Below are 19,307 nucleotides of genomic sequence, written 5' to 3'. Positions count from 1 at the left end.
CGATGATAAGTGGACCAAGATTGAAATTAATAGAAATCGATCCAAGCCAGCTTGGGCCGGAGGAGCACACTCATTGACTACTTATAGATTTATTTTCCATCTGGTTCTAAGAATTGAAAAAATTGGGGCGGGTAGGCTGGGCAGAATGTCGAATACAAGCTCGACTCCGACCACCACAAGTCGGCCTTCAAGCAGCAGCACAAACGCAGCAGCAGCAGTGACGATGAGTATGAGAGGGCCATGCCCAACAACGTCATATCAAGAGCCGCAATGTCCAACAACAGCAGGAGTGATGTACCCAGTAGCCTCCTCTGGAAGGGGATTCCTTCCAACAAACCACCCATGTCGACCTCTCCTGCCCTATCATCCTCATCCTCATCCTCATCCTCATCACTTTGCCAATCCCCGGCCACCATCTCCATCCCTATCCCTTCCCCATCCTACTCATTTCCATCCTCCTCTTAAGGCTCTCTCCCTCTCTCTCCATCCCAAGGTTCTTATTCTCTTTTTCTCATTATTTGATAACGTGGATTTGCAAGGACCGTTTGCTTCTTTACATTCAACGTTTAGGGTTTTTAATCGTACTGGAATTGCTCTTTGATTTCTTTCATCTTGTCCTTTTTCGTTTTACAAATTAAACTTTTATTTTTATTAGTTCTAAGCGAAAGGTATAATAATTGTTCTAGGTTGCTCCTTCGCCATCTTCACTTTCTGAAACTAATGGCTACAAAAATGTCAGGTAATCTATGTAATCTTTTCCATTGTTCTTTTTTTCTTTTTTTTAAGTTGCATATCTCGATGTCAACATTCAAGCCTCTTGTCCCCTGCTTTGTCCAGGGACAGAACCAAAGACGATTCTCTTGTCAATGTTAGGGATCGAAAGGTAATCTCTCATGTCTTATTTCTCTTGTACGCCGGCTCATTCACTGCATTTTCATTTCGCTGTGTCCCTACACTAACTTCCATTGATTGCCTTTGAATTCCCTTTGTAGGTCAGAATAACAGATGGGGCTTCTGTTTATGCTCTTTGCCGTTCATGGTTAAGAAATGGATTTCCAGACGAAACTCAGGTTAGCATCTCTTTTGCTGCAAATTCATTTAAAATTTACCTGCCTTGTAACCATGCTATATTATTATTTGAGTTCCTACCTATGAACATCTTAATTTACTCAGAACAGTTTTTTCTTACAAAAATATATTTTTGTCTTGAATCAGAATGTCAACTCAGCTAATTTTAGGCATGTAATAGTGGTTTTAAGGATATCACAATGAAACAAAGCAATTCACTTGTCATGTACCAAAAAAAAAAATACAATTCAATTGTATGCAAGATTTGCTTATTTTCCCTCTTTTTTGGGGTAGGGCTAAGGGGCTTCAAAGTCAGATGTTAGGGTTTTATAAAGGAGACTAATCAAACACCTATTTGCTTGGTTTATTTCATTCCTATGATTATGCCTAATACTGTTAATTTTGTCAGCAGCCACAATATAGGGATGTTAGCAAGTCTCTTCCACAGCCTTTGCCTATACCAGTCACGGATAATTTGCCAAAGGACACAGAAGATGAAGAAGAACAGGAACAGGAAGATAAAAAGGAGGTCAGTTTCCTTCAATTGTTCTTGTTGCATTGCCAACTTTTGTATTCATATATTTCTCAAGTCTGATAATGGTCTTACTAGTCATAGTCACAAATTAATCATAATTGCAAGTAATCAAAATGACCTGAGAAAGATTTGCAATGTTGAGTGTGTGTTTGTGTGTGCATGCATGTGTGCGTGTGTGTGTGTGAGAGAGAGCCTGCTGGTGACTGGTGCAATGGTAACTGGTTTAAGAGCCTTGGGCTGGCAAATATAGGAATGTCTGTAAATTTTGAGGGCAGCCTTCTTTATGCAAAACTGCTAATAGGTTATAAATTTGGAAGAATAGAAATTTATATAGCTTGCTGGAACCTGCTTGCATTATCTTATTTATGTGACAGTCTTGTAAGGGTTTGTTCAAATGTTTCATTAAAATGAATTAGTCAACATCACAGTTTTGTCTTTAATTTAGGTTCTTCTTAAAATAAATAAGGTGCTACTAGTACATGGTATATAAATTGCAGTCGCCTCCCTTTTATTTTATTTTACTTCATTTGATTTCATTTTTTGGTATTTTTCTTACTTGAGTCTGAGTTTTTATAATTTTGATGTTTGTCCACACTGTGTTCTTCTAATTTTAGTTTTGACTATCTTTTTAGTTTATATCTGAGTTAATTTGGTTGGGTTGCATGTGATAAGCACTTAGTGTTGCTGTTATCAGCTAATCTTCCATTAACTCCCGAATCTTTTGCTTATTTCTAATAAATGAGGATAGCTGCATGTTCGTTAGCAGTGCTGCAATAGTTCTTAAAACCAGAAAAAGCAACTTGGTTTGTGTTTTTCTTTCTTAGAATGAGCTGAACTTCCTTTTACCTGCTTTTAGGATGAGCAATCTGTTGAGAATTTATCAGCACAAGATCTGTTGAAAAGGCATATTGACCGGGCTAAAAAGGTCAGATCAAGGTAAGTTCCTTTCTTTGCAATTTTGTGTTTTTCAATGAAATTTAGCTGTGATAATCATTTTACATCGGTGATAAGGGCAGGTTGGACTGCTTTATGGTTGTCTTTTATGTTAGCCAACTTGAAGCTTACATATTGGTGCCTGAAAAGTCAAAACATTAATCTGTAATTCTTTGTCTTTTGAATGGAGGTATTTATAAGGGCCACGGGTGTGTGCTTTTTACTATTTTCTTTTATATTAGCTCAACTTGAAGCAGGAACAAAGGTGCCTCAAAATATAGACCATAATTGTTTCCTTGTCTTCCTTTTTCAGTAAGGTGTATGTCTTTGTGTTTTGCTAAGGTGACCCCAGAATCAAGGAGTCCATCCTAGACCATCAGAATTTGATCAAGAAGCTAAAAAACATTTTCCTTTATGACTTGATATAAGCCCTACATAGTATTTGAGAAATGAAAGTTCTGTATGGGTGTCTGTTAGGAGCGTTATTGACAATATAATAGAAATTAACTTTAAAACCTTAACTACTTCCTCTATTGTGTATTGCATGTCCTTCTGACATTCACTTTGGGGTAATACAACAAAATACCCGATCTTTTGATGTAAATCCTGGATTATGCTAAAACATCATATCAATGAACATACAAGTAGCTGTTACATCAATTTGCAAGTTATTCCCCTGATGGGTAGGGAAAGACTTGTTCTTTGTGTTTTTTAAAGGGGGCAGACGGTGAGTGCAGGTTAATATATATTTTTGCGCATTGGGTGCATAGATGTGCATCAAAATATTCATGGGTTGACTGCCCAAAAATAAAAAATAAAAAACTAAAAAGAGCAGTGTGAAGTTATGAAAGCATTGTGTACTTTTATTCAGTGTGGATTGACCTTTCACCTTCTTTAAAGATTCCATATGAAATTATTTACATGACCTTAAATAAAATGGCATTGGAATCACAATTTGTGCTATTTCACCCTTCCAAGCTAAAGGCAGAGGTTATGTTGGCAACCAAGTAATGGAGAGACCAAACCTGGCTATTCTAATTACATACTAGTGTGAAGAGCATATTCGGATAATGGGTAGAATCTAAATAACTGTTGAAATGACCTGTTTTGTTGACAAATATACTCCTATGGCTTCCAGTTTGTTTTTCATTTTTCCTCAAATGGTATCTTCGTAGTTTTCTCTAAATGCTTAGTGTTGAACTCAAATGGGTGTATAGAGTGCAGAGAATGATATGGCTATGACTGTCCTTTTGTCACAGGTTAAGAGAAGAACGTTTAAAACGAATTGCGAGGTACAAAACTAGGCTGGCTCTTCTCCTCCCTCCCCTTGTAGAACAGTTCCGAAGTGATGCTGCTGCAGGAAACTGATCCAGAATATCAGCATCAGAAACCAATCACATTGGGGCAGCGTCATGGGCTTCATGCCATAAGTATGTAGTTGTTCTTCTGCAGCCTAGTAGTAACTAGAGATCCAAAATTGTTGCGGGGTGGTGGAGCCAAATTTAATGCTGCAATGAACAAACTGTTTTGTCTGTTTATAAATAAATGTAGAGATTCAGATATGCTACAGATATTTCATTATGTGCAGCTTTGATTAGAGTTTTGAAACTGTTGTATTCATATCTCATGGATGGTCACTATGCGAATTCCCAATTCCTTGTGGCAAATCATCAGATGAAGATGGAGTGAACCGAATCCCTTATTTTCTTTATATGTGAATCTTGTAATTGTCTACGTTATCTGCTGATTAAACTTAGTTGAATCTGACATGGATTCGTGAAGGCCGTATGGTTGGTGTGTTAGACATGTTGTACTGCTGTGTCATCTAGAAGGCTGAGGATGTTGTTGGGTTTTCCCATTTCATAACCATCCCCGAGGTGCATGGATTTGGTTCACTAGAGAAGCCCTTATGTTTAGAGTGGTAAGAGCTAATAAGTGGTCTGTCAAATGGGTAGTGCCACTTTTGTTTGAGTAGCTTGGCTTTTGAATAGTGAATTCCACAGAAAGCCCCAGCCTCTAAGTCCCAGCGTAATATGATTATGATAGGACTAATAAGCTAATTACACCATCCAAAGTGGAATTCAATAGATAAAATTTCATAACAATTTTTCCACCTATTAAATATCATAATTAAATAATTATATTCTAATGAAGTTTTTTTTTTTAAAAAAAAAATCATGATCATCTGCAACAACAATATAAAAAAAAATTAGGCAGTAAGCCTTAATCCAACTTTTGTTTGATTGAATTCCTAATATCCTCAAACAAATTATTTTAAAACTAGTAATGGTCCAAACAAAAAACATTATACATAGGTTGTTGAATAAAAATAATATGCTCCCCAATTTTAGGTACCATTTTGTCTTTGCTCATTTATGGAGAAATTTATAGTTTGATTTTAAGGTGAAATAAATACAGCACATAGATTCAAAATTTTTTTAAAAAAAAGTTAAAATATTAGTCTTATAAGAAGTAAAAACCCCGTGCACGCCTTGATCGGCCACGTGTAAGTGATCGTGAAGAGGGGTGAGGGATTCAGTCAGGCTCGGAGAGAGTGAAGAGATGGGAGATTCGGGGTTGGGAAAGCAAGAAAGCAGACCAGAAATGGCCGCGGAAGAAGGGAAAAGAGCAGCCGCACAGTTGTTCCACCTCCTTTCCAATCTACTCCATCAGGTATCCTTTTAAATTTTTTTACTTTCTTTTTTTTTTGTTAATTCCTCTTCACGAATCGAAATTCGCTTGATTCACCATCTGGGTATCATATTAAAAAGGGGGTTCCTTTGTCCATTTGATGCAATTTAATTATACTGTTATGTGCTTGCATTGCATATGATTTCCTTTACTGAGTTGTAGGGAATTCTTGTTTCCATTAAGAACCCAATGGCAACCGGATTCTTATGCTAGAATACATCATATCGCTGACGTGCAATGATTTGGATCCTCCAAGAACGTTAATTGATTCTTTTCGCATGCCATTACCGTAGCTATTGCATATATAGTTTTGGGCTGTGTGTGTGGAGGTGGAGCGGCCATATATATACTTTCATTCTATTGCATTAACGGGAAATTACGCATGCATTACGGTGAATATGTATGTTTGTATGTAGGTAGAAACATTGACTAATCGGGAAGAAGTTGAATTGCGTTCCAAAATTGAAGCCCTTGGATTGGAGGTCACAAAAGTTCCTTCCAAGTCTGCACACGGCCTTGATGAGGTATGGTGTATCTCAAATGCTGAAACACAAACAGACTACCCAACCCTCTATCATCTTCCACACTTTGGTTTCTGCAAACAAACAGCATGCTGTTTGATCACTGTTTGTCCTTTTAATCTTTCTATCAGCTGGAAATAGCCAAAGAGTTGGACAAATTATCGGCTAAGTTGGATGGTGTGGATGAGATGATATCCTCAGCCATGGCTGCAGACCCCCACGTGCAGTCGCTTCTGAGTGGCACCGCTGATGTATGGATGCCAGTTATTACTGCCAATGCTGACGAGCGACGCAACTTCACAGCATCAATGCCACACGATAAGCTTCAAGATAAGCCTCAAGCCGACGAGAATCTCTCCAATTGATATATCATATATATATATATATATATATATATATATATATATATATATGTGGACTTGAAAACGAAAACAAAAAAATAAATAAATAAAGATTTCTCACCACCCTAGTTGTATTATTTGCGTTGTCTTTCTAAATTAACAGTTTCTTAGAAAAAATTTTCTTTTTCTTTATTTAGCCATAGCCACAGCCGCAGACATAAGATTTTATTAGGAACCCTCCAAGGAGAGGACATACAAAATTTGGTTCTGGAAACATGTATGTTAGCTTTAGCCAGCCTTATGCGTGACAATAATCCTCCTTGCTCGAAATTGCTTATCGTGGTAGGTAGGAATGTAGGTAAAAATAATGAGTGACATCTCAACTTGCTCAAGTAGCATATATATTCTCTGCATCTGGCGGAGCACTGAAATAAAGCTTTCTCCAGTCAACGCAAAGGCGGTGTATGAAACTAATCTAGAGACTACATGGAGAAATAGTTTCTTCCTCCTTTTTCTTGTCGTAAAGAAAGAAAGAAAGAAAAACAAAGGAGGAAATGATGGAATGGAAGAGACTTAAGTTAGGCAAGCAGCATAAATCTGATGAAAACAAAATCAAGGGAATATATACGATAGGTTTACCAAGTCATACGAAATAATATCACTCAGTTTACTCGGGAAGTTGGCCCGCTGGCGCTACATATGTCTAGTTAGGCAAATCCATGAAGCCAGACCAGAATTTATAATGCGTTGGCAGTCATTTACGGCCTCAAAATTAAACACACTTGTTTGCATTCGTTTGTTTTACATTGAAAAGATAGCAAAACAGCCGCCTCTATTTTGGAGGAAACTTAACTATTACACCAATCAACCACATTATAATGGATCCAAGCATCCAACAAATGAGAAAAAAAACTAGAAATCCTGCCAAAATGGTGAGGAGTGGGGGGCCTTGGGCAGTATCACCCGATTTCTCTGTGATGGAATCTTCACTAGACGGATTAGAACAAAATGACCTAAGCCTTCTTTCAAATTTCACAGTACCATTGAACCTGCAAGTACAACAATAATGACAATCACACTGTCAACTTTTACTATGGCAGCAACATTTCAACTACAGCATCAAGGATACTACGAAGCATGTAATACATGTATACTACAAACTCAAGTATATTTTATATATGAAGCTTGAGTAAACAATGGCTTCATTGCCAACTAATTGGATTCCTTATGCTGCACAATTATTGGTATTCATAAAAGGTAGCCAATGTAATGCGTGTAAGCTAGCAGAAAACGTTCAACAAACACTCTACAGAGTGGGAAAGGAAGGGAGGATGTAAATTTCATGATAATATTGTAGTTTCCAGTAAAGAAAGCAAAGCACAAAGATGTGGAAAGACGACAGATTATGCAAGTATTTTCCGCAAGCAAGTTGAAGTTAGGGAGCAGGCCCTAGTTTCACCGTACGCTAGGACCCTTGTAATATCTAGTCTCTAGCTAGCAGCTCCCAACAGTTTGAACTTCATCTGGACATATATTTCCAGGAAGATGTCCTTTCAGTCAAACCATCTTTTGAGACATTTTAAAAATAATCTTTTTAATAATATTAATTATTTTTAATTAAATTAAATAAAATTATCTTTACTGAAATTACACGTCAAGATGTTACACACCGTATATAGAAACGTGTGACACGCTATGGTTAATTTGTTATATGTTATGTACAAAAACATGTGACACATCATGTACAAAAATATGTGACACATCATGTACAAAAACATGTGATACACCTTGATTAAGATGTTACACGTCATGTACAAACATGTTACACGTCATGTACAAACATGTTACACACCATGATTAGGTTGTTACACGTCATGTTAAAAAAAATACTATTGTTACACACTATGTACAAAAACATGTTACAAGTCATGGTTAAAAAAAAATTATTACACGTTGAAAAAAAAATACTGTTATTACACACCATATTGAAAAATATTATTGTTACACGTCATATTCAAAAACATTTTATTACACTTTAATGCATAAACTGTTGTTGTTACTTACAAATCAAAACTTCAAATCTTCTCAACTCTTTTTATTTTTTTCATTTTTTATTTTTTTGACAATTTAACACTGAATAAAGTGTTTCTAACATGTTTTTATAAATCAAAACACAAATTTTTTTATCTAAAATACCTATTGAGTAAAAATCGAAAAAAAATTTCATTGAAAACCTAAGTTTGTAAATTTTAAAATTTTGAATTTATTGGTGTTTAGATCTTGAATTGATCCGATTAAAAACTATTTTAAATATTTGTGATCATTTCTACTGTTTAGTTTTATCTAAAATATTTTAAAATTAAATTCTCTCAATAGTCATCCACTCAAGTACATTAAAACTATCGTTTGGTGTCTTCAAAGTGCTGAAAAGATAAATTTGAAAGTACGAGAGAAAAAAATCGAGAACATAAAAAATAAATGTCAAAGAGAGAAATCGATAAAATTAAAGAAAGTGAGATGTTGAGAGAGAAAAATCGAAAGCACAAATAAAAAAAAATTATGATAAATAATTTAATTTATTTAAAATATTTTTATCAAATTATGATTAAATATAATTAAAAATAATTAAATTTATTTTAATATTATTTTTAAAATACTCTCATCAATAAAAATTATTCCTCACAATTTCTTCCACTTTTTTAACCCCAAAAGCGATCGCTCTATGATCTATCTAGATTATCCGAGTCAGATAAGCCTGGTTCGACTGGAAAATCAGCTTTAGAAAAAAAGGAAAGCACTCCGCCAAGACCAACATCGCAAAAGAGTGCAACTGTTCAGCGCACTCAGTTGTCTTTCAACTAGAAAAATGTAAAAGCTGCATTTGACATGAATTTCGTTCGGAGAAAACAACAAATCACTGGATACAATATGAACTAAAAGCATGAATCAAAGTTGAAATGCCTACCTCAAACTGAAAGTGGAAGGGCTTGGTGGGATTCTTTTGGGAGCAAGTTTAGGCCTGGGGTTTGGAGGCTGAAATGCTAGATGTGATTCGTGGAAAGGTGGCGCAGATAGAGCAGCAGCGCTGCTACAGGGAGCGTAGTAGGCCATTTCGATTTTCCCCTTGTGTTAATTTGGGCAAACCGAAGGGAATTGAAGTTATTGATATATGCCTCAGATTTTGGATCAACCTGGTACCACAATCGTGAGACCTCGACTTGGGTTTATGCCACGTGGAACGGATCAGTATAAATTAGAGAATTCTGGATGAATTAATTACTCGTGAAAAATCATTCAGGATGGATCAAATTTTTCAAGCCTTGAATCTTCAAATTTCCCAACAACGAGTCTAGAATTCATCATTCGCTTCTCATAGCCACTATTTATTGACTAATTGGTGATATTATTATTATTTTTATTACCATTTGGTGAACCAAGTAATCGCCAAGGGTTTTCCTTTTTCTTTCTTTCTTTCCTTAAAAAAGTCAAGTGAAAGTTGGACGATACCATACGCTGAAGATGTTAGATGACCAGTATAATCGACCTCCCCTTAAACCTATCAGGTCACAAGTCTTTTAATATCCCAAGTTATTGGATTTAACTTTACAATCTTGCCTTACATACATAAACATAACATCCATAAAATGTAGTACAGTAACATGATAAAAAATGCATTGTCACAGAATCATGCATCTACCTAAGACATCCATGTCGTAGAATAAAAAAGATATGGGATTAGACATAATTTCATGCCTCCACACAATAAAATCATGAATTACAACTACTTAACGGCAGTATTGATTGCATAAGGTCCAAGCCTGAAACTTACATTTTATTGGAATAGCTCATCAAAATTCTTATCCAACTGAAAATAATACTACAAGCTCATGACCAAAAGAGGGTTGAAATTCAAATTTTCTGTATGAAACAATCAACATTTTCTAGTCCTTCCAGCAATTTGCTACAAACCAAACAGCTTGGCATTGACTCTGGTAAATAGCTGCTCCACTCACAAAACCCAAGCTTTGTGAGCAATTATTACTCTTAAGATATCAGGCACCAACATTTTTAAGCTACTTTCGTTTTCTTGCAGTAATTTTCAAGCCATTCCATTGTAACACTTTTTGGCCTTTCAAGGGGCAATCCTAGTGCTCGGTCCCATATTAGCTGAACCAACACAAAAGACAATAGGTCAAGCAACGCCAGGTGATTCACATAAATGCAAATGAAATACCACAGCAAAATCAAACCTGAGAGCAAATTCCAATACTTCTTGATACACCAAAAAGAACAGTATAGTATCTGTCCATCAAGTTATAAAAATATTTAATCTATTGGGAAATAATAATTACTAGATCGCAAACAATAACTGTTCATGCTTTAAAATAATTTAAGTGACCAAAATATTTGAAAGAAAAACTTCATATCGTACCTTGCTTCAGTTAAACCAAAATAATTCAGTAGCACCCCACTGTGTGCATCAACATTGGGCCACGGATTTTTAACCTACAAGCATCCAATATTACAAATGCGGGCATTAGTTTCCATTTCAACATAATAGAAATGCTGCATCAGTTGGCTAATCTTATGCAGGTTAAAGTTTCAGTGTAGCCACCAATAAATAACCTAATATTCAACAAAAAAAAATATAACATAAAAATAGTGATAAATTTCAGTTTCAGTATATTTCTTACTATGAATTAAAAGCTTATTAAACTTGAAGCAAAGCAAGTTAATCAAAGTTCAATAATATATATAATAAATAGTTCAAAATCATAAGTTCTAATGACAACAACCTTCAGACCATGGTTTCTTTCTTAACCTCATTTCCCAATTTTACCATTCATTTCAACTAAATAATAATAACTGAAGAAGCTAGCAAGGATTCCAAATTCTATCAATAAAGTATTAAACTCCACATGCTCTTCTGAACTTTACCACTGCACTCAAGGTTGTTCATTTATGATGTATTAGAACGTGTAACATTCACATATTCTTTGAAACATCTGGTCAAAGGATGTAAATGAGAAAAATTACCTTGCCTAACTCAGTAAGAATAGGAGGCACCACTTCATAAAGCTTAGAAACCTGTAAGAATGAAAATTATATCACCTTAGCAATAATCTCAAAGTGTAAACAATCGCAGACAAATGGCACTCTTTAACATTCTGTCATCAAAGCATGAGTGAGAACCAGCTGGAACAGCGGATCATCAGGTAAGTGCTTCAATGCAAACTCTCTTTGACAAGTGTATCTTGGATCAGTTTTACGCAACACTCCATGACCAAATCCAGGGACAACCTGCAGATAGAAAAGAAGTACGCTGAATTAAGACAACAAAATTAAAATAACCTAACAAATCTTCTAATAAAAATTAAAAAGACAAATTGTGATACTGATCATAGTAAGGCATTAAAAGCAACGACAACATTCTTAAAAGCACTGCATTCTTCAAAGAAAGGTATAGTGCAATCTTAGTAAAATAAACTTCAAAGAAAGGCATTAAAAACCAGAAACTAAATAGAATTTTCAAAAGCAACCACAGCATTCTTAAAAGCACTACATCCTTCCCTTGCCAGTTCAATAAGGGTAATGAGTTCAGATGAAGCACATCAAAAAAATTATCATGAAGCAGGAATGACAAGTTACACATCTTCCAAGATTAATAAACCAGATAGACAGGTGCTCTAATAAATGTTTGAGGCAGCAGCATATCCAAAAATGATTAGCCACACTTAATATCAAATTTGTATAAACTGCAGACAATACCTTGCCACTGTTTAGTGTTTTCCAGACATAGTCTTTCAGCTGTTCTTTGGTTATGTTCTCTCCACACTCATCTACCACAGATTTGATCCAAAGCAACACTTCCTGCAATGGAATTAGAAGGAAAGACAATGTGGCAACAGCCATCAGGATTCAGACAGACAGTGAAATCATCTATACTCAGGAACAAACTTCAGCATAATGTTCAGATTCAGAAGCTCAAGAAATATCAGTGATGGTAAATTAATCAAATTAAATGGGTTGAAATTATTTTGATGGCAATAAAACAAGAAATCAAGAGGGCATTTATGCTAGCCCACACTGCTTTCCTTTAGGAATTAGCTGATTCCTAGTTGCATTGGTGGTCTTGCAAATAAGTTTATGAAGCTCTGATTGCATATAGAGTAGTAAGCTACAGAAACTATACAAACATTTCAAGCAAGACTGTCTCAGATGTAATAATTATAAGTAATGTAGGGACAGGTAATTGCACAGAAAACTCCTAGAATTTAGTAACAACCAGACCCCAAAGAGGTAAACAAAACCTATTATAGGTCTTGAAAGCACATTGCCCTTGTCATGCTCTTTTTCCTTTTAGTGCATATAAAAAAGGTGGAATGGGATGCAAAAGACAGAATGCATCCATCTGTAAGGATTGGGCACAATCAATACAACAGGAAGTTTATGATTTATAAATATCACTATTATTGTCATCAATCAAGAACTTAATCTGCCTGGTTCAAATAGTTGACTACAACTAATGTCCAAGACACAAGCAGGTTTGACCTTTCAGCCTCTCCCCAAAAAGACTTGGCATAATTTGACTCAACTGAATATTTAAAACCATTACAATCAGTAAACACCAATAAATCTTATAGAATTTAGTTACATGTTATGTGACTACAGCTTTGCACAAATAAGATTCAGAAGCACGCAAGCATACCTTTGCTAAAACCTAGATATTGAAAAATTAAAATACAAGAAAGCTAGACAGCTCAAGTCTGGAAGATCTGATACCTGATTAGCCAGACCATGGAGTGGCCCAGCTAACCCATTCAATGCAGCTGCAAAGGAAAGATAAGGGTCTGAAAGAGCACTACCCACCTGAATTCAGACCACCAATATAAGAGAATACAAAAAAAACATTGGTCAGATAAGCATAAGTTTAAAGAACTATCAACGTGTTTGAGAACTAGTAAAAGTGCCCTCAATATAAAATAGTAAAAACCAGAGATCAGAAATACTACAAATTAATGGCAACTCAAAATGCTTAAACCAATAGTCATAAAAACTCACCAAGTGTCCAGTATGGGCACTAACATTTCCACCTTCATGATCACTGGAGCCCATTATGTAAAACCACATCATTAAAGCAACACGTATAACTTGGCCAAAACATTGACAGATATGATAATTTAAAGAAAATACAATAATGGTGAAAATGGAAAATATACACTAAAAATCGGTATACCATAAGAAATATGCTCAATTGGAGAATAGCATAGACAAACCTATGAATGGTGACATAAAGCCTCATAAGCTCTTGCATCTGGGGACTATTGAATCCCAACATGTGTGAAAAATTTCCACCATAATCCAATGAGTCGTCCATGGCAATAAAATTTCCATCTTTATATATCCTTCAAAAAAGTAACAGGAACTTAATTTAAGAAACTACAACAGAATTTTACGGGACAAGGCAATGCAGCTGTGGTCAGATAAGTCTCCCAACACATCAGTCTGGTTGGTTCATAACATTGAAATGACATGCTTATTTTTAGGCCAAGCCAGATTTAATTAAACAAAATTTCAGAATAACTCATTGATGGAGAAACAATTTAGGCTTAGGGTCTAATTTTGATTAGTGATATTTGGGATTGCAAATTTGTGTCCAGGTTTTATAGTCTCTACCTATAAGCTTGGTGGGCGTATTTTTAATTGAGATTTAAATTATTGAAATTTTGAGTCTTGAAATCTCCTCTCCCTTGGTTCTCTCTAGTTCCACTCCCTTGTTTCTAACATCTTTGCTCTCTATTTTCTCTGTTTCACCTTTTCACCCTCAGATTCATCTATATTCACTATTTTCTACCTCTTCCCTCCCCCTTGTTCTACATCACTCATTGCAAACAAACAAATAGTTTCAGAACAGTAAAAGAAGAAATTCGCAAACCAAACTCATCCAACAACTTAAGTATATGTGCCATAGACAAGGTATCATATGCTACACTAACCTTCGATAAACGTACGAAGCTACTAGTGGCACGCGAGCAATCAAACTAAGAGCATCTTCATATGTCGGCTCCCAATACCTAAAATCAATATAACATCAGAATAGTTGCACGACCACTAGAAGGTTGATTAATGACATCAAAGTATGACTGCATGGAAGAACCTTACTTTGATTTTGGAATTCCCTTCTCGTATGCTTTCTGAAATTCACTTTGAACCTGAAAGACAAAGTTATTCACTTCCGATATATGTACAGAAACTTAACAAGGCAAATTTATAGTTAGTTGCATCACTCTTAACACCTACGATTGCCACTACAGATTTTAAAGATTATATTTTAGTCCAGAAGGACTTCTTCTAAAAATGAGACTTGTTACAGAAAGAAAGCATGGACAAAAAAGTCAATCTCTACTAGAATCTACAAAGTGTAAGAGAAAGAAATAGGGAAAGACAAGCAGTTGATAGCACCAGAATTGAACACTACTAAAGATCTACTTACAGAAACACAGAACCATCAACCTAAAGATTATCCAGTTAATTCTTGGATAATATCTGGTTATCAGAAAATGAAAGTGTTTTCTGATTAACAGGAACTTGCCTAAAATGACAATCTGTCGGTTAAAGAACGTATGCATCTTCAAGCAAAAAATAGTCAAAACCCAGCTTGTTTTATGTATTAAAATACTTGAATGCATTTAAACTCCAGAGCAATCCTAGTTAACAATGAGCTCGTAGAATTTTGAAGTGGAACAGCTGCTATCAAAAGTCACCCTGTTCATCTCACCACTATGAGATGATTAACAAGTTAACCAAAACAATGAGGTTGAGGAGTTGCTTTTTATTTTTTGTAGTTTTATCTTTATGAATGAAACTAAATAATCCAAAACTTCTAACTTCTTCGCTTAATTAAACTTATGCAAAATCAAAATGCATTAATAACTATACAAGAGCTAAAAGAAGTTTAACTACAGAACAGAATGGTTATGAAAAAGAATATAAGTCTAGAACATATATCAACCTGGAGTGCCATAACACCAGTTGCAAACTGGGTCATTGGATGAGCTGAGACAGGTAGAGCATCAATGGCCTTGAACACATAATCTGCAACCAAATAGAGAAATCCAAGAGATGTAAGAATTCAACTGCTTCATTAGAAGGAGGTAAGAGTAATTTCTACAGGTTTCAGGAATAATGCAGAAGCTACAAACCAGGAACAACAGCACGGCTACGCAATTCCTGAGATAAAGCATCAACCTGAGCTTTGCTCGGAACCTGAGTTAAAAGGAGGAAAGGAGCATGTTGTCAAGCATTATAGCCCAAAAGAGGATATCCTGTCAATACTAGAAACCTCATATACAACTGCCCACCTTTCCGGTCAAAAGAAGCCATAAAAGACCCTCAGGCAAAGGTTCTCCGTCAGGCTTTGCAGCTGGTAATAGTTTTTGACACTCAGGAATGGACAGACCCCTAAAGCGAATTCCCTAGAAAACATAATCCAACTTTTAGTTTTTGCAACTTTATGTCCCCGTAATTCAGTAACTGAGCATACATGTCTGCTGAAACCTGTTACAGACGGTAAGTTATTGACACATACCTCATCTGGGTCAAGTAATGAGGTTTCCCAAAGCAGCCCTGTCATTCCTCTCATTCCTCCAAGTACCTTTCAAACACAGTGCAAAAGTCAGTCATTGAGAACCCCAAGATATACTCATAAGTTGATTAAATCTCCAACTTCAAATTGAGAAACGAAAAGGCAAAGGGAAAATAAACTGTCCTTTTCCATTACTGCTACAGTAGAAAGACAAAAGATGTTTTACCATATCAACAGCAATATTCCCAAGTTGCACTTTTCCATGTTCTGCCTTCAGTTTCTTCAGGCGCTCCTGGAAAATAAATATTGAGAAGCCATTCAAAAAAGAAATTTTCTAAACTGGCTATGATCTTGCATATAATCATTGACGGAATCACAATGATGATAGAAAATCCGTCAAAAGGCTAAAATTATGATGAAATATAGGATCAAAACTTAATACTGGGATTCTTCAACAACTTAAAAATGGAGTGATGTAGATAAAAAGTGGAAATAAAATTAACCAGTGTTTGCTCAAGCTTAACTCTATCTGCACCTATCATTAAGAGGGCATATGAAATCCCATTGAGACTACCAAAACAAACCTGTTGTTCTGGAACCAATTCCTTTAACTGTGAATGAAGATCCTGAAATGGTCCAAAAATAAGTTCTTAAGTGAATATAAGCAATGGCCATTACAAGCAAAAACTAAAAAGACCAAATGGAAAAATAGTAGTAATTCACCTTTTTTTTCAAGTCCAAATATACAACTAAATAGTAAAGAAAATAAAAAACAGTCACTTCCAGGCGTCAAATGAAGACCACTGTCCTGTCAACAGGGGCTCAAGTATGGTGCTAGTGCAGACATACAAGTAACCGTATAATGCCTATATAAATGCGTTCCTAATGAAGTGCTGATCTCTAACATATGATTTTATTCTTCATTTTTAACAAATGATGTGTGTTTCACGTACAATATAGACAATAAATTTTAAAAAAAAAAGTGGCAAAAGAAGAAAAATAATAGCTTACAAGATCAGAAGAGCTCTGCGTTTGAAGCCATCTGACAGAGTTGCTGAGACTAGATTGTTGGCTCTGCAGCATAAATAAATTCAATATTTAAGCGCTTAAAGCACACACCCTATTACAATAAAAAATTTTTTAAAAAATTGTATATGGTAAATCAGACAGTCGCATTCAACTTACAACACGGGACCGTAGCCTAGATAATGCTGATACACCCCTCAAAAACACCATTGTGCACTGCAAAAAAAAAAAATCAATTACAAATGAACAAAAGGTTTCCTTTTTTTTTTGTTTTATTTTTGTTGTCAAAAGCAATAATAATAATACTAATAAAAGATAGCAACATATATAAAACGAAGATCGATGATCAAGGACTTGATCTGTAATCAATGGCACCTGCACATAACAAACGTATAATCTGCAAAGATCTAAGAGTCTAGGGTTTCGACGTATCGTGAAGAAAGGTAGATGATGATAAACAAAATACCCAGTAATTACACGACTAAAAAAGATACGAGGAAGTTTTTGCTGCGGATTTGATGGCAGGGAGAACGTCTGGTTAGTGTGCTGATTTAAGGATTGAGGCCTATGTTCTTGTTTCTGCTGTTTTTATGGGGATATTTTTGAAAAAAAATAAAAAATTGTTTGTATTTTTAAAAAAGGTAAAGAAAAAGTTTCTGAGCTTTTTTTGAAATTTTTTTAAAACAATTTTATTTTTAAATTTATATTTAATTTATTTTTTATTTTTAAAAAATAAATAAATTAAAAAAAATCATACCAAATACTTAATTTTATGTTTCTTGGCTTATGGTTGTTGCGGGACAAAGATGGGACAAGAGGAAGAGAGTCGAACAAAAGGAAGCCTACCCGGTCAGAGAAATGCAACGGAGAAAAGAGTCCAACACGGAGATTTTGGAGACCTGGCTTTACATTCAACACTTTGAATTTGAATATATATATAAATTCGGTGTGTATAGAAGGTAAAACATATATTAGAATTGTCCTTATTATGGGATTAAGAAAATATGAGTTGAGTCAGGTTAATTCATTTTTCACATGAATCATTAAAATTTCAGTCCAACTCATTTCTTGCCAGTCCATGGATCAAGTGGGGCTAAACCACTTTTTCTTTTCAAAATAAAAATTTATTTTCATAATTTTATTTAATAAATTCTTTATTAATAAAATTATTTTATAATTAAATCTATAAATTGAATAATAATAAAAAAAATGCTGTGAATGTATTTATAATGATTCTTTTTTGTGTTTGTCAGAATTCATCTATAAGTAATGCTAGCAGAATATTTTAATTTTCAAAAAAACTAAAAAACATATTATAAACAAATAAATTACATAAATATAAATAAACAAATAAGTTACATTAAATATAAATAAAGTTTCCACCTTTAACATAAACTACAATCCATAAACATAAATACATAACCAAATAAATAAAAATTTTGACCAATTTATATCTTTCTCAATCCTCATCTTCAATTAAAACATTTACTTCAAGTAAAATATTTGAATCTTATTTGGACAAAAATGATATCTTAATATTTAAATCATTATCATCGAATATTCAGTGTAATTAAAACTATTAATTTGATAAATAAAGATTAAAGATATTGAAATATATAAAATAATCAATACCATTGGTAACTAAATTATTAATTGTATATAACTAAATGTATAAAATTATTAAATTAACTAATAAGATGGGTTGACCTATTTAAGTCCGATTTATCTCTCTTTTTAACTCCCTACCCTTCTCTCTCCTTATTCTTGTTCCTTTTTAACAACAATAGATCCTAAAACCCTAAATCCTTAATTTTAATTCTTGAACTTAATCTTTATTTCACTCTTCTTCTTAACTACTTGTTTTCTTTTCTTTAATATTTATGATTATTTATTTATAATTAACAAAAGAGACTTGACAATAAATATAAAAAAAATTCAATTACAATAATAAATCCAGTTTTTTTGAGGAAGAAATCCATTATATCAAAACAAATTCAGTATTTGTTAAGAAAGATCCAGACCCAAAAACCAAAATGGTCAAAAAAATTCAAAGTGAAATTTGAAACCATAAAAACATATAGCAAGCATATTACCAAAGAGAGTGTATTTGTTACGTACATTGGAGGCTTGCAAATCAAAGCTTGTCTCTCTTGTCTTCAGATCAGTAGTTGATTCAAATGGGTGTTTGGGGGTAAATTTCTATCGTCTCATTGCTAGGAAATCATTTCAAATGCATCATCATCGTCATCCAAGCATTTGATTGCTTCCATGTCCAAGACACAGCTTTAAATCCATATTTGCAATAACAAGGATAAAGTCGTCCTCGTGTACAAATTAGAATTAATTTATTTATTGAGTAAAATTAGAGAAGAAAGCAGAATCTTCTATAGAAAAATATTTTAATTATTCTAAACTTTCAACCTAAAGAAAAAGCTAGATTTTCTGAAGATGAATAACAAGAGAGAGGGGTTTAAGAGAAGAATGGAAGATTTCAATTTTCTCATTAATGAAGTGGTGCATTATGATGCATTAAGGAGCCGTTTGGTATGAAAGATGTAAAGTACATTACCTACAATGTGGCTTATTAAATTACATTACAGTGTTTG

General features: G+C 34.3%; 4 protein-coding genes across 8 annotated transcripts; 2 read left to right on the top strand and 2 right to left on the bottom strand.

Moving 5' to 3' along the window:
- Positions 1 to 104: 104 nt before the first annotated feature.
- Positions 105 to 4,270, top strand: LOC110414484 (proline-rich family protein). Of its 2 annotated transcripts, none has more exons than XM_021425700.2 (7): positions 105 to 493; positions 687 to 739; positions 838 to 883; positions 993 to 1,070; positions 1,478 to 1,597; positions 2,460 to 2,539; positions 3,796 to 4,270. In XM_021425700.2, the coding sequence occupies exons 1-7, from the start codon at positions 146 to 148 to the stop codon at positions 3,902 to 3,904; spliced, it is 834 nt and encodes a 277-aa protein (XP_021281375.1). In that variant the 5' UTR covers positions 105 to 145; the 3' UTR covers positions 3,905 to 4,270. The 2 variants fall into 2 exon arrangements, with proteins under 2 accessions (XP_021281375.1, XP_021281376.1); XM_021425701.2 differs by having other exon boundaries at positions 107 to 493; positions 1,481 to 1,597.
- A 719-nt stretch (positions 4,271 to 4,989) lies between these two features.
- LOC110414207 (ecotropic viral integration site protein) lies at positions 4,990 to 6,161 on the top strand. The gene is made up of 3 exons (XM_021425285.1): positions 4,990 to 5,209; positions 5,644 to 5,751; positions 5,880 to 6,161. The coding sequence occupies exons 1-3, from the start codon at positions 5,099 to 5,101 to the stop codon at positions 6,111 to 6,113; spliced, it is 453 nt and encodes a 150-aa protein (XP_021280960.1). The 5' UTR covers positions 4,990 to 5,098; the 3' UTR covers positions 6,114 to 6,161.
- Positions 6,162 to 6,825: 664 nt separating this feature from the next.
- On the bottom strand, positions 6,826 to 9,296 carry LOC110414268 (uncharacterized). The gene is made up of 2 exons (XM_021425363.2): positions 9,055 to 9,296; positions 6,826 to 7,138 (listed from the first exon to the last, which is right to left on the bottom strand). The coding sequence occupies exons 1-2, from the start codon at positions 9,198 to 9,200 to the stop codon at positions 6,922 to 6,924; spliced, it is 363 nt and encodes a 120-aa protein (XP_021281038.1). The 5' UTR covers positions 9,201 to 9,296; the 3' UTR covers positions 6,826 to 6,921.
- A 504-nt stretch (positions 9,297 to 9,800) lies between these two features.
- On the bottom strand, positions 9,801 to 17,608 carry ATCS (Citrate synthase family protein). Of its 4 annotated transcripts, none has more exons than XM_021424731.2 (20): positions 17,548 to 17,608; positions 16,861 to 16,917; positions 16,687 to 16,749; positions 16,260 to 16,301; positions 15,902 to 15,967; positions 15,679 to 15,744; positions 15,452 to 15,565; positions 15,293 to 15,356; positions 15,103 to 15,185; positions 14,253 to 14,302; positions 14,087 to 14,164; positions 13,367 to 13,495; positions 13,152 to 13,194; positions 12,873 to 12,959; positions 11,859 to 11,960; positions 11,283 to 11,390; positions 11,127 to 11,177; positions 10,522 to 10,595; positions 10,340 to 10,391; positions 9,801 to 10,256 (listed from the first exon to the last, which is right to left on the bottom strand). In XM_021424731.2, the coding sequence occupies exons 2-20, from the start codon at positions 16,909 to 16,911 to the stop codon at positions 10,158 to 10,160; spliced, it is 1,422 nt and encodes a 473-aa protein (XP_021280406.1). In that variant the 5' UTR covers positions 16,912 to 16,917; positions 17,548 to 17,608; the 3' UTR covers positions 9,801 to 10,157. The 4 variants fall into 4 exon arrangements, with proteins under 4 accessions (XP_021280406.1, XP_021280407.1, XP_021280405.1 ...); XM_021424732.2 differs by lacking the exon at positions 17,548 to 17,608 and adding an exon at positions 17,179 to 17,356; XM_021424730.2 differs by lacking the exon at positions 17,548 to 17,608 and adding an exon at positions 17,077 to 17,355.
- Positions 17,609 to 19,307: the final 1,699 nt, after the last annotated feature.

Source organism: Theobroma umbraticum, unplaced genomic scaffold (assembly GCF_002168275.2).
Source record: "Theobroma umbraticum cultivar Fairchild unplaced genomic scaffold, ASM216827v3 scaffold_4.1, whole genome shotgun sequence".
In the NCBI taxonomy this organism is placed as follows: Eukaryota; Viridiplantae; Streptophyta; class Magnoliopsida; order Malvales; family Malvaceae; genus Theobroma; species Theobroma umbraticum.
The sequence above is the reverse complement of the archived record's forward strand: the minus strand, read 5'-3'. Positions and strand labels throughout refer to the sequence as shown.

Excerpts from the sequence above, each read along its gene's own strand:
- LOC110414484 (XM_021425700.2), top strand. The coding sequence starts at position 146 with ATGTCGAATACAAGCTCGACTCCGACCACCACAAGTCGGCCTTCAAGC. Across the intron at positions 740-837 it reads AATGGCTACAAAAATGTCAG|GGACAGAACCAAAGACGATT; the intron begins GTAATCTATGTA and ends TGCTTTGTCCAG. Across the intron at positions 2,540-3,795 it reads GCTAAAAAGGTCAGATCAAG|GTTAAGAGAAGAACGTTTAA; the intron begins GTAAGTTCCTTT and ends CTTTTGTCACAG.
- LOC110414207 (XM_021425285.1), top strand. The coding sequence starts at position 5,099 with ATGGGAGATTCGGGGTTGGGAAAGCAAGAAAGCAGACCAGAAATGGCC. Across the intron at positions 5,210-5,643 it reads TTTCCAATCTACTCCATCAG|GTAGAAACATTGACTAATCG; the intron begins GTATCCTTTTAA and ends GTTTGTATGTAG. Across the intron at positions 5,752-5,879 it reads CTGCACACGGCCTTGATGAG|CTGGAAATAGCCAAAGAGTT; the intron begins GTATGGTGTATC and ends TCTTTCTATCAG.
- LOC110414268 (XM_021425363.2), bottom strand. The coding sequence starts at position 9,200 with ATGGCCTACTACGCTCCCTGTAGCAGCGCTGCTGCTCTATCTGCGCCA. Across the intron at positions 7,139-9,054 it reads CCTTCCACTTTCAGTTTGAG|GTTCAATGGTACTGTGAAAT; the intron begins GTAGGCATTTCA and ends TTGTACTTGCAG.
- ATCS (XM_021424731.2), bottom strand. The coding sequence starts at position 16,911 with ATGGTGTTTTTGAGGGGTGTATCAGCATTATCTAGGCTACGGTCCCGT. Across the intron at positions 11,391-11,858 it reads AAACACTAAACAGTGGCAAG|GTTGTCCCTGGATTTGGTCA; the intron begins GTATTGTCTGCA and ends TTCTATCTGCAG. Across the intron at positions 10,257-10,339 it reads GTATTGGAATTTGCTCTCAG|CTAATATGGGACCGAGCACT; the intron begins GTTTGATTTTGC and ends GTGTTGGTTCAG.